The sequence below is a fragment of the Papilio polytes genome, unplaced genomic scaffold, assembly GCF_000836215.1.
Source record: "Papilio polytes unplaced genomic scaffold, Ppol_1.0 DF824303.1, whole genome shotgun sequence".
NCBI lineage: Eukaryota > Metazoa > Arthropoda > Insecta > Lepidoptera > Papilionidae > Papilio > Papilio polytes.
In genome coordinates this window covers 947,329-961,641 of record NW_013524901.1, presented here as the reverse complement: position 1 = coordinate 961,641, position 14,313 = coordinate 947,329, and the positions used below count along the sequence as shown (strand labels likewise).

The window sequence follows — 14,313 nt, the reverse complement described above, 5'->3', positions numbered from 1 at the left end:
ACTAAGCTAACATTATAAATGAAAGACTACGCACATGTACTCTGTGGATACATACAAATCCTTGCTACTGAGTTTTTTCAAATTAAAACACATTGATTGCATTGTATCATACTAACATCCAACTAAGCAAAAACATTGCAATAATTGAGTTTGTATTAAAAACAGAAATTAAAAAAAAAACTGGTGGCATCATTGCTTTATGACATAATAAATGACATCTGAACACGGGCTATATTTTTAATGATTTAAATATTTGCACTAGACTATAGCTCTCAGTAGTTAGACTTTAATAGTGTTCCTACGCCCACGCCCCCACACGGTACGGAACGGAAACACAATTAAACTTGGAAATGCGACACGTTTGTTTTACTGCGTCCATTATTGATTTACGCCGATAGCCGACACTCGTAAAGCTGCTGTTTCTATTTAGCTGGCGACTGCCTGAGTTATGAAAACTAAATCTTATTAAAAGTTGAATATTTCTTAGGAACAGACGAAGTAATCTTCTTAAATGCAAATTGAAGGCTGTATTTTATATAAAAAATAAGTGGAAAGTAACGTAAACTGTAATTAACTCCTACAGAGGTTAATTTAAAACTTAAAATTTTTGAGGGCTAAATAAGAACCAGAACTATAAGTAAAACGCTATTATTATACATGTCAACATAATTTGCGTTTAAAAACTGATTTTTGATCATCATTTAATCTTAAACGCTAAATAATGTTAATCACATTTCAAGAAACCCTTAATTTATATCAATAATTGCCTTAGTACTTTAAGACACGGTATTTAATGTCAATAAAATTAAGTAATAATTTAACCTCACTGAACACTAAGAACGCACCTCGACAAAGCTGCGGAGAATTACTGGCTAATGCACTATTATTAGTTCTAATTTCTTATAATAGATGGCGGTTACTACAAAGCTGGCCGAGACTGCAACTTACAGCGTGTCGCCTAAATTGCACTCTTAGACTAGGTATACTTTTCTTAGGTAAATCTCAAAAATAAAGTTTTAATAAATTATGTTAAGAAACTGACATGGGTCATGTTGCGACGGATTAGTTTCATGTTGATTTTCTAAATTTATGAAAGAAAAATAAAACATGTAATTAGAAATACATTATCGAAAAATAGTGTAACGATTTTATAGTTAGAATCAAGACAATTTACTCCGAATCTAGATTTTCTTGCGGCTGTACTTTCTAACTTAGCCTTAATACGTGCCAAGAGTGAATTATTATTCTGGCAAACGGTTAACAAATTATATTACCTCTTCGAAGTAGTTTTACGACAAGAAAATTATTCACGACTCTGCGAATGTCATTTATTAGGTAAGATTAGAATTTCGAGAAAGAGCTCGACGCAAGTAATATGCTAGTTTACTGTCTGAAAAGTAAATACAGTTCCACTGTAATTTAAATTACTTATTCCGTACTTAGTGAGATTTTAATACTCTGCGAGTCTGCATACTTTGATGTTTTACTTTATATTTTTCTGTTTTGTTTCAGGTTGCAATCAATACATCTAACGTAAAAGGACTATTCATAATGTTCTGATCCACTTAGGAGTTTGATTGTTATTCAAAAATATGATCACAGACCGGGTCATACGCGAGTGAAGTGAAGTGAAGTGAATCTCTAACATACGTCAGTGTTAACGCCAGTGTACTTTACAACTCATGATGGAAGCCCTTGAAAGGAGAGAAAAACTGCTGGCGATCGCTGCTATCGTGTTCATCATCTTTTGGTCTCAATGTAAGTTGTACACCTACTATAGTAGCCGGGAAGCAATTGGAAGGGTAAATCAAGGGGAGGGGTTTGAGTGAAGATATGAAAAAACAATCTAACTCTACCTTCACAAATGAAACCAATCCGTTAAGGTAAAGATAATAATAAGATGATGGCGATGATGATGGTAGAAGTTTCTTTAGCGCATATAAAAAACGTCAAATTAAGAAACATTGATCTCTAGGTAATTTTTGTATGTAAGAACAGTGTACTCGACGATCGCCGCACATGACACACTCATTAGTTATATCAAAAGCAACACTCACGAAGTAAACCATGTTAAGATAGTTATAGATAAGATTTACGTCACAAATATTTACCTTGCTCAGGTTCAGTGGCTTGGAAATTTCATTTCGCATTGAAGCATTACAATAATTTAAAGAATTTTTTGCCTCGTAAGTGACAGAAAAGATTACTAAACAGATATTTAACAATGAAATCGCTATATAAATTCAAATCACAATTTAATATGACAGATACTGTGTCCTGTAAAACAGAGGTGACCTATACTCAAGTTATAATACAGCCTTATTGTAGTCGTTAATATGAGACACGGCAGACTCACGTAGTACATTAGCGATGTGGCATAGAGCTGCATTATTCATCAATTGCACAGTTTATCAAGCAGACGGCTCTGAGTTAAGCTAGGACTTAAAATTTACAAATTCAGTGATAATGCACGTAGATTTATGATCTATTCCTGTGATTTAAGCCGTCGACTTAAGATGTATTTAATTTACTCATTTTGTGCTTATGATTGGCAGACTAATTATGTTATTATGACATTTTAAAAATATTTTAATAAAATAAATACTTACAAGTTTATCGCAAGTGTGTTCCCTTAACTAACAGTAATAAAAACTAGTTATCTGAGATTTTAGATTTAACATGTGATATCGACTTCGAACTGTAAGCCAAAAAAATGCATTCACCTAGTCTGCTCGAAGACTAATGGCGTGTTTCCAACATTAGAAGGCAAACAAAAAAGACACAAAAAGTGAAAGAAAGTATGTAATTGATAGTTTTCTTTCCTTACCTATTCAAAGTCATGAGGTTTAGTAAAACTCTTTGGCAAGACTCACAGACAGACGTATTAGCGCGCTCTGATTCTATAGTAATAAATCAATTCACAACATTGTATCAAACAGTACTAATCCCGTTAATCTGATAAATGAAAATTATCGTGCGAATGGATTGCACAAACGAAATACAGACATCGTAAAATTATCTAACACTTGTTTCTCAAATGTTGGTTGTATTTATGATAAGTTAATTAAAAAATTGAAAACAAATCACGTAGATTTTGTTTCGTTGCAATTCGTCAAAGGTTTTTGAGATTCCATACAGATTTTAAATTAATTTCCTTCGAATTGTTTTACAAAGATTTTGGAATTCCTGACAAATGCGATTTCTCAATTATATTATTATTCTCTTATTTATTTGTTGTATAACAATAAATGTCACACAAAGTCTAGTTTAGTCGCCACTCGGCCTTGGCTGAAAACAAGTTATCCAAATGTTTCGCAGGCGCCAACGCCTACGACCGTTAGTCTTGTGACTCCGGATGCAGCTTCTTTAAGAACCAGAATTTGATATTAGAATCCATCAAAATGTAAATTAACATGTACAACCGATACATTGTTTTTGTATGGAGTTACATTTTTTGAATGATTTTGCTCGCTGACTTAGCCTTACTTACCCTTACCTTTTCACATTCAGACTTTTCAGAAAAATAGTCATACGGGCAAGGTACAAAAACTACGAGCAAGCCAATAGCATCTCAAAGCAAGATTGTTTTCTTACAGCTAAAAAAAGGCAAAGACCTTTTTTGTTACTATCCCATTTGAATTACTTTTAAATATTTTGTTTATTTACTGAAAGTTAACAATAAAATGAAATTTGTCTGCAAGTTAGAAAGCAAAAAGGAGCCTATCACAAAATGTTGCTACCTTTGAAGCAATAAGTTGGAAAGACAATATTCAGAAATATCGTTTCGATTTTTTTTACTATTTTTCCTTAAATAGTAAACACAATAAAGGGTACACATATATATTTTTTATTTTTATTCTTTTTAAATCGGACTTTCAAGGTTTGTGAATGTCATGTATTTGTAACACTAGCATGTTTAACAGGTCCTGGTGTGGAGGGTCACCGCAACACCACGAAGATGTCGTATGTGTGCCCGCCGCAGTTCATCCGGCTCGGTCACAGCTGTTACTTCTTCAGCGACAACAATGCCACCTGGCAGAGCGCACTCTTCGCCTGCAAGGTAACCTTACACTTTATAAGTATCACAAACTAGAGTAAACGCAGGTTAATCAATTTTTGAAAGTAGGTAGAATTCAATTTTTACATTCTTTGAATCGAGGATTCTCTACAGCCTAGATTACAGTCCAAATTTCATTCATTTTAAGTCGTTCTAAAGTTCAAAGTCGTTTAACTTCGAAGCACATTTCAGTTGTTTTTTATTATTTTATTGAGAAATTGATTTAATATGGCTTTGTAATTATATTCTGCTGAAGTAAATCGAAGGTTTGTTTGCGGTGCAATGTTTCTCAATCTGTGAACATTGTGCGTGCCCAGTATATCGGTTACTCGCTTTTAAAAACACATTAAAATTCTAAAGCTGACTGATGTTTATCTTAAACCTATTGCCACAGTTTTTTACGGACTTTAGGATACGCAAACGTATATGCAATCTTTATTCCATTTATTACGCACGTTAGTTTCACTGAATTAATAAGGACTCATTTTATTGCGTACTAGCGATCCGCCCCTTGTTGCCTTGGTGGCAAAGAATATCCGTTACGTAGTTTTGTTACATCCATACTCTTCCTGTGATACAGAATATAGCTTATTCAATTACAATAAAGCTTTCTAATGACGAAAAAATTTTTGAAATCGATTCAGTAGTTACAGCAATATTCAATACTAACAATCTAAATTTACCTCTTTATATTATAGCATAGATTTTAAATTGATTCGATTTTTTACATTTATTATGATAATATTCCGAACAACGGACAAGTGTGAAAAGGTCTGTATCATACTTTAAATAGGAAATAACATATTTTTTATCATTTACTGTAACACCTCGCTGATGAAGACATATTAATTAAAACTCGATATACAATCATTTTATTGCTTCTATAAAATATTACAATCATTAATTAGGCGAAAAAATGGACAGACATTTTAGCAGACGCATTTAATTCAGTACCAGACATCTTGATTTGGATTTATTGCGAGTCGTAAAATTAAACTCGTGTCCTTAACATTAGGGTCTCCGAATTGTCTCAGTTGATACACCACTCTACACGGACAATTGTGTTTCGCTCGTTAATTAACTAAAGCCATAACATTTATAAATAAGATAATACTTCTACAAGATACATGTACATTCTGACTCATGGAGCATTCAGTTGTTTTTGCTTCCAAAACTATGTTCAATCGGAATAACATTTGGAAATGGCATGTGATGTTTTGATAAAACCCAATCAATTTTTATGAATTGAATTGTTGATTCTCCAAAAATGGCATTCATCGGACTAGTTATAAAGAGCAAAAGCTCATGTTTTATGAACGACTTAATTATTTAGATAAATATGGTCAAAATCGAATCGATGCAAACCGAAGGAGAAATATTTGCTTGAAGCAAAGACTATATTATCTGTCACCAATCCAATAAAGCGTGCGAATTATTTGACAGATGTCGAGTTTATGAAACGATATGGCCGTCGCACCGCACACGAGCTCTATGCTAAGCTAATCCTGATTTAAGAGTATTAATTTACATAATTTAATATACCACACGAACGTTTTGAACTTCAACAGAGGTGAATTCTTTTTAAAATCGGAAGTACAAAGCACATAAAATATTAGTTTAGCCATTATACTCGTACAAGAGAGGTTTATGCAACAATAACAAATGATTCGCGCGTGGGTTTGGTCGACGCAGACTAATATGGAACCAGTTCTCGCACAATATCCTCGGCCGCCAATTTAACAGTACAACTGTCGGACTCCGGCACCGTTATACAACAACGTTTTTTGCATACCATTAAGATGGTGTTACCACTTCAGGATTATAGACTGAAACCAATTGTTGTCTGTTTTCATAAAAATGCGTAATTAAAAAAAGGTTTACATGCCTTACGAGTAATCGTAGTAAACATAAGTTTAAGAATAAAATCAACCATGTCGAGGCTTATCTTCAGATTTCTCTCCAAAAATTTTACAAAATAATCACAATCATAAATAAAACAAAACATTTCATAAATATTAGGACGGTAGGAAGATCCGTATGGTTTTTATTATTAGAATTATATTCAACCGTTACATAATTTCCCGGTAATCAGGACAAGGCGTAGGAATTCCGCACGAGCGGAGTAAACACCGGACATCTGGCAACCCAAAGCAAACGGTACTCTCCATACATCCCGATGTCTACAGCAAGCGTTACATATGAATACGTCACAAATAGATTGAGTAGCACGACACGAATACGTTAAACTAAAGTAATTTTCACAAATCCAGGAAAAACTCGTTAAACGAACGCAGTGATGAATTCAAAATTGTCTTTTTCAATCATCAAAACAAGTGGGTAAATCCGCGTGTGGTTTGAATTTAAGGCACGTTCGCTAAAACAATATACAAGACAATAGACAAGATAAAGCTTTAAGCAAAACATATAAATTGGTTTTATTAAAAGCTACGGCCGTCGCAAAAAAGTTATCTTCGCCTAAAGTTAACTGCCAACTTCTTGCCAAAATAATGTAGTAAAAATAAGCTATATTTACTCCTTAAAAAAACATAGTTTTTATTATAAACATTTCAGCTTTGTTAAATTTAGTAGGTTGGAATGATGAAAAATTGTAAAGGGAAATGAGCTATTAGAGATAGATTAATGTGACTTTTAAATGGTTTATTTTAAATCTTCCAAGGTTACATAGGCCTCGCGTATCTTGTTATCAAATCTTTTAATAATTTTACTATCATAACAGCTGTAGGGAATATCGCTTGACATTTATGAATACGAAAATACATAAATGAGTATAAATCTTATGGATATTTGTTCAAAGAACTAAATATTTACAGCGAAGTCCTGTACGACTTGTACACGATACTTGAGAAATCATCGGCCTACGTCAGTACTATTGAAACATTTGAAATAGATAAAAAATAGACCACCGCGGACGTGCATGATCAGCATAGCTCACATGTTTATATAATCTGTTGCTATGTTGTTCCAGCGCCGGCCACCATACACATGGTGGCCGGCGAAGAAATTCAACTCATCCCATATATTTAAATAATACGCTTCCGAAGCATATGTTACGTTTCGTTATTGAGTCGTTAATCAAAACTGACCTATAAATAACAATTCGTAAGGCCGATCGAACACGTTCTTTGACTAGAGTTTAAAAATATTCATCGAATGATTTCACAGCTGGTACGTATCGATGATTGTGAGGTTATATTAAAATATCATTGGCCCGACCTTTAATATTGCCGTGAGCTCATCTCACTATAGATATTATTTTAACTCATACAACTGATGTGAATTAAACTCTTTTAATTAAATTCATTAAAGTTATCGTAATTTTTACATAACACACAATAAACACATTCAGGAATTTTATGTCAGATACAAAAATGCACTAAAAATATATTGTTATTTTTTTAAATCATGTAGTAGTTCAATGAATTTAGAGTATTGTGTGGCACTGCTCACTGCCAAGTGACCGGCTCTGCTTTGATCTCTGATTCCGCAACGTGAACAATTCCTTTGAAATTGAAACTTGACGCTAAGTGCTGTTGCCGGGAATGAGGAGTGAGTCCTATCGTAAGTTAGTTAATTAGTTTTACGTTCAACCTGTCTGTGATCAGAAAGTTTAATTCTGTGTAGTTATCGACTGCTACATGGTTAAATTGTTGACACGTAAAACTTACACGATTAAAAATAGTCTTCTGTCGTCGTCTCTCAAAAGGAAGTTATCTATCTAAACTAAAATAAATGACTGAAATATTTACCACCACATATGAAAACAAGTTTATGCTTTTAACACTCGTACGTTTAGTACTTAAGGAAACACGACACGTAGCTTAGAACAAACTGAAAATTACCAAAAAAAAATAACTAATTACTCAACCTGAAATCCGGGTTGTGACCCGGATTTGCATATGCGGAAGGTTGCATATAATTTTAAACTGCGAAATAAATTAATTCTCATAAAAATCTCTTTTATTCATTTCGTTTAAACATTTGAACTATGTTCTAGAAAACTACAATAAAAATTGTGTATAATCAATTCACATATTTGACGAGTGAAATAATCGATTTCACGTCGCTCACAAAAATCGTTTGAAATCTATGAAGACAACTAGATGTAAAATATTTGATCGTAAGATCGTGCGTAAATAATTCTTAAAATAGATACTTTTTATTTACAAATTAACGCCTTATAATAACTTGAGATAGAGATGTTTGTTTTCATATTAATTTCATTCTCCCCTCTTGTTTAATGTATGATGCGTAGTGAGTCATCGGCTCGACATTTCAAAACAAACTCTTATATTAAAAACAAACAAATGCGTAGGAACGTTAACGGAATCTGTAAACCGACACTTGGAGAATGAACCGCTCCAGCTTTTGTCATTAGCACCTCATTCTGTAACGAGACAAATTCCTGCAGCACTACATCTGGGCTCATTCAATTGTTCAAATGATGTGCAATATGACAAGTAGTAAATAGGGTTGCCACACATTATTTATTTAACATTTTTAAAACATATTAATGGTAAATTTAAACCTTTGATTACAAAGGTTTACTTATTGTGTAATATAGTTCACTTTCTACGAATTATCAATACTAAAATAGATATTTAGAAATTAATTTGACATTGCAGGACAAGCATTTATTTTATTCACGAAATAATAGGGTCTATGACATTTTATTAGAGTAATTTTTAAATAATGACTTATCTTCAAAAGTTTTATTCAATAATTTAATGTTTCTAGGAAACGCTCGTGCATTAATAACTGCACAGTCACTTTTATAAAATCAAACATTTTGTCGTTAAATTACATTTATTTTGACATTTTTAACAAACCATTTATATTCACTCATTAATAATGACCACATACATTCAAAAATGCGTCGAAAGTCATTAAATAATTGCAAAATGGCGGACTGAGAAAAACGACGTCTACGAAATCGTTAACTCACCGCCCACTGTCGTAGAGCGAGTAGCGAGCGTGTTGTGTGGTCCAAAATAAATGATTTGATCAGAGTTATATCCGGCCGTCGCTAGTCGCGGCTGCTGACTGCTGTCGTGACATTATACTACTGACCGAGACACTGCGCCCTAATCTGATTATCACATTGATTCGTTAGGAATATTGCACTGAAAATCCATGTATTTAACTTATAGAATAAGTCGGTTGCACTGACTGTGTTTAAAGTAATGTATGTAACTTTCTTTCGTGATTTAAATTTTGCAGAAGCCTTCATTTAAATATTAAATTTACATGTCGTTTGTTCAACAATAAATATACCATCGTGTTAAAACAGAATTTAGAAGCTACATAGTGCGTTAACTGATGGCGACTTCTGAGCGTCTTATTATTTCAAGTGGTTCGAAAATAGTCACATTGTTTATAAGTACTGCATAATTTAGAAACTACTAGTTTACTAATAACGTTTTCAAGGAAATTAAATATATTTTCTATCTTCAATACTACAAATACCTAGTTTATAAAACTAAGTACATATTAAAATGTATTTTAAACTCTCATTCATGTAAACCACAAACTAAATTGTTGCACTAACATTGTGCAAGCGCGTGATGATCTCAGAACATCACCATTCAATTGATCCATAAAACTGCATACAATTCTCGTCAACAATGTGACAATTCATGAACATTCATAACTAGCCTTAAATGATAAAGTGGATTTCACACTGAGTATGTAATATGTACTTCTAAGCTCATATTGTTTCCTAAAATTTTATTAGCATTGAATACAACATTATCTTCATTGTGATACTCTAAAAAAAGTGTGTCAAAGTATCCTAAAGTAAAATATTGGTATAGACTTGTAAATAGAACTGATGATTACAGAAAAAAAATTCACTTAATTCTGGCCCCTATGCTCTATCTTTTATAATAATTTCTTGATGTTTTTTTTTTTTGTGGGGAAATGTTTTACGCATACGACCCTTGGAGAGACAAGAGTAGTTATGTCGGATTTGCGCCGACTAAAACCCCACGGTGGCCTTCAACTGCGATTTCTTATTGCTTAACTACACTCAAATAATGATTTTACTAAAATTCAATGGCTCATAATAAAACAACTAGAAACCACGAATTGAAAAGAATTTCGATTTTTTACAAGTAAAAACGAAATCAACCGCAGCAGTTAAACACCAGGAGCTCATAAACATGTTATAGACAAACATAAAATGCATTACATCAGTTGTCTAGACTCGTGAGATACGTGTAACACTTAGCAACTAGCCGGTGTGTGTTTCAGCTAGGGTTGCCTCTTCAGACTCAACCCAAAATTGAACCAAAAAAAGGTTTGACCCGAAGGATCAGGACTTAACGCGTTTCCTTGCAGGCTCAATCTCTCTCCTTTTTTTGTAGTGGTGAGGCCTACGTCTATTGAAAGTTGGCAACCCTATGTACACTTATTTCCGATGCACATCTGAAGGTCAAAGCGATCCCGGTAGAAATAGTAATGAGTACCGCAGCAAATATAAAACACACTCACATTATCGGATTTAATTCTTGGTATTCGTTTACTTTATTCGAAAACGTTAAAGATTTATTTATACATTTCTGAATAAAGTGATTGTTCATTTTATAACACTTTTAATCAAAGAAAGCGGGCAAAGAAAACGAACCAGGAAAATTTTCACACGTGTAAAAAAAGAAGTGAAATGTCTATTTATTGTCGAACAACGAAATTATTTTTACATTTTGTATTTTCCTTTTTACATTCATCCATATTTTAATATTATTTCCTGTCTACGTTATAATCATCGCATCAGGTATGAAGTAATTAAACGCTCTGCGTTGCTTGCACAGATGTGTCACGTGTAAACATTCATTTGTCATGACCCAATTTTGTGTGCCGTATGAAGTGGAAACTCTGTCTGCGATTATATCACCAATTGTGCTAACAATGAGGGTGATTATCGCGTAAATATGTTTAAGCAAATTAAGTGTGAATTGGGATGTCCGCGTTTTCACGCCACCTTGATGCAGACGGAACATCTGTCAATTGTTTGCGTTGCATTTTCGTAGATTCAATGTCAACATTCAAATGTCCTTCAATGTGGATCTTGCACATTTAGTAGTTAAAAATTATTGACCTTGTATTATTATGCCTCATTTCTAAATCACGTGCTATACGAAATAATAATTTTTAAATCTTCCAATCCTGGTATTCACAAATATAAAACTAACTAGGTACATAATCTCACGGCGATAAATAGTTCTTAGGTAGTTGGTTCATACACTCGATCATCTCCTATAACGAGCATTGGCCACTTGACCTCAGACGAAAATAATCAGCAATTAATTTTATTGATGTAACGGCGCTTGTAAGTGATAAGCCCCGTCTGAAACAGAACACTCCTTGTCTAGCGGACAAGAGAACGCTATTCCGCTACGAGATTACATAAAATAAAAACTATTATAAATTGAAATATTCCGACAGTAAAAGTTAATTTATCAATGAAAATGCAAGTAGTTTAATTCGTCAAACTCTGCTTAAGAGGTTTCTATCAATTTTTTCCCAAATAACAGAGAGAGGTAATTAAAACATCCCCAACAAAGTAGATGCAAACAAACGTTATTAGCAATAAAGTTGGAGGAAGAGTAAGGGAATAAACAAACAGACGAATTGGTATCCTTGGTCGGTTAAATATGGAATCTAATAAGATACTAAAATTATCCTGTAAACTCTTATTCTTATGAACACACGACATGTACTTTATTGGGTACGAATTGTAAACGAAACAAGAGAACTAAATCTAATTTAAGACGGTAAGAAAATAGCAGTACCACATTTTACTCAACACCGTACAGTGAGTACTAAAAGCGAAATTTGTTTTTTTGTGTGAGTAACGTTCAGTTACAAAGTGAAAACAACAGAGTGCGCCCCAACGCTGATTCACGCAGCGGTTGTGGTCACAAATATAGAAACAATTGTTCTTTTTCATTGAAATTGTTTACCAAACACGTTTCGCTAGAACACGACAAGTAAGAAAGATAAATGTGCTTCAAAGAAATTAACTGCTCCTTGTAACTAACTAAAACAAATAAGAGCTATTAAGACGTTTAAAACCATTTATCCTTTCCTGAAATACAACCAATTAAATTAATTGTCAAAACAACTTTACTTAAGGCTAACTTAACAATGTTAGGATTAAAATGCTTTGTTACAATGGTCGTGAGATTTACATCTTTGTCAAATTTTTACTATCGATTAAAGATTGTGAGGAAAGTTTTTAAATACGATACGTTATGGACACCAAATCATTCAGCAATATACAAGCGGCGATGAGCATGTTGCAAGCTTTTCAAAACCTAGATTTACAAGTAGCGATTTATCTTAAATGGTACAAAAGACTCGAGTGTAATTTCTTTGTTAAAATATTGAACTACATTGCAGTAATAATCATAACAACATGTCACTTGCCCTCAATTAATTTTGATTTCTCGCCGCCCGCGACACTGACTTTTTCTTATTTCCTTTACGCCCCTCAACAGTTGTGGGCGTAACTTACGGATGTTTTAACTAAATTTCACACTCAGTTACAAAATACTGATTTAAGTTTAGATCCATATTATTCAAACCAGTTTTTAATATAAGATAGAGTCGACACGCCTCAATAACGAGTCTTTTTTTTTTAATTACTCAAATTATTTGAATATTTTAAATAAATAGTAGAAATATTACCGGGTCTAAAACGACCTACCCTAATCTCCATATCTTTTGTTTAAAAGAAATACATATTTTTATACTGTTATAATAGCCCAACGTATAATATAAACAAATGTTAAGTGTTTATTATGGTTACACACTTTGATGAGTGAAATATATTTCCTAACGATAATTATAAACGGCTTAGCGACGTCCAAACAATGTCGTACACAAATATAAACGATATAGTACACTTTTTCTTTTTAGAGTTTAAAATAACTTGAAGATTATAGCAACTTTATATGTGTAAATTTAGCCACTTGAGATGCAATATATTCTCATAAATGTTCCTACATACGTCAATTTTGTAATATTAATTAAATTAAAGCGCTGTGGACTTATAATTCAACGTAGGCGTAAAGTTGATTGATATAAATCTACGTTTGATTGCCGGCGCCGGTCGGAGAGGCTTATCGTATGACATTGTTTGCATTTATGTGTGACGAAGTACGATGATTTGCTGCCCTCATATGTGTACAGTCTTTAACGCATGACAAAATACATTCGTATTTCTATAATATTAAAATTAAAAACATAACATAGAGGAACTCAATAGGGTATTAAGCAAAGTTTAAATAGCGCTTGTCAGTCACGAGAGAAACACGTTCATATTGAAGTGTCAGAATTGACACTCCGCCATTGTTCGCAAAGAATATAATTTTTTATGCACAGGGCGTGGCATTAACTGTACAGATATAGTACACATTGGTGAACTCAAGTTTAACATAAAAGCATTTAAGCGATTTTTGTTGGTAATACTCTTCATACTTAACAAAATATGAATTATTATAGTTCAGTTATAAAACTAGTTATGAGTAATACTCTAAACACACTTCTTTAACTAATTAACGAAGTTAAACGACAAGCTGTTTCTAAGAATATTGTGCAGTTGCAACTTTAAGTTTATGATGTATAATACATATGTAGGCAGATACACAGCTAAAACGAAAACAATATCAGTAAGTGCTCTCGCGAAGTTAAAAATAAACGATGCATAAAATTTTCCCGCTAATAAATATTTCATACTTCAGCATCACGTGTTTAGCCTGAAATCTATTTGAAGATTGGCGCATTCCGTGACGAAATATTATGCGAATTTCAAGGTATTAGCAAGTTATTGTTAGCGCTGCATTAGTCAGCGCTCGCAGCAGACCCGCATCGATACAAATGATGTGAACGAACGATCGATGAGGCGCATCTGTTGCCTACTGCAAATTGTAAGAGATAGTCTTTTTTCAATTTATACTTCACACTTACCGAAAGACTAGTAAATACCATCACACTGTTTCGTCTTGTTATAGATATGTTGAAGTGACTCCTGTTATTCACAATTTGATGGAACACTTTAAGAAAAAGAGTTTTTAATCTTTGATGAATTATTTATGCTACTCTGAACCAGTTTGCAGACTTGTTTGCTGATGCAATCACGCATGAGTTCGTTCTTTTTGACCGACTTCCCAAAAGAAGGAGGTATTCAATTCGACGGTATATTTTTTTTTTTTTTTTTTTTTTTTTTTTTTTTTTTT

The 14,313-nt window shown here is 33.1% G+C and overlaps 1 protein-coding gene across 2 annotated transcripts in view; it reads left to right on the top strand.

Annotated features, from left to right (window-relative positions):
• The window catches only part of LOC106102040, an 83,222-nt gene that overhangs the window by 50,016 nt on the left and 18,893 nt on the right, over nt 1-14,313 (top strand). For both annotated transcript variants that reach the window (XM_013281439.1, XM_013281450.1), the window contains 2 exons: nt 1,513-1,758; nt 3,924-4,060. In XM_013281439.1, the coding sequence (XP_013136893.1) occupies nt 1,683-1,758; nt 3,924-4,060 (213 nt within the window). In that variant the 5' untranslated portion in view covers nt 1,513-1,682. The remainder of the gene's footprint in view (nt 1-1,512; nt 1,759-3,923; nt 4,061-14,313) is intronic.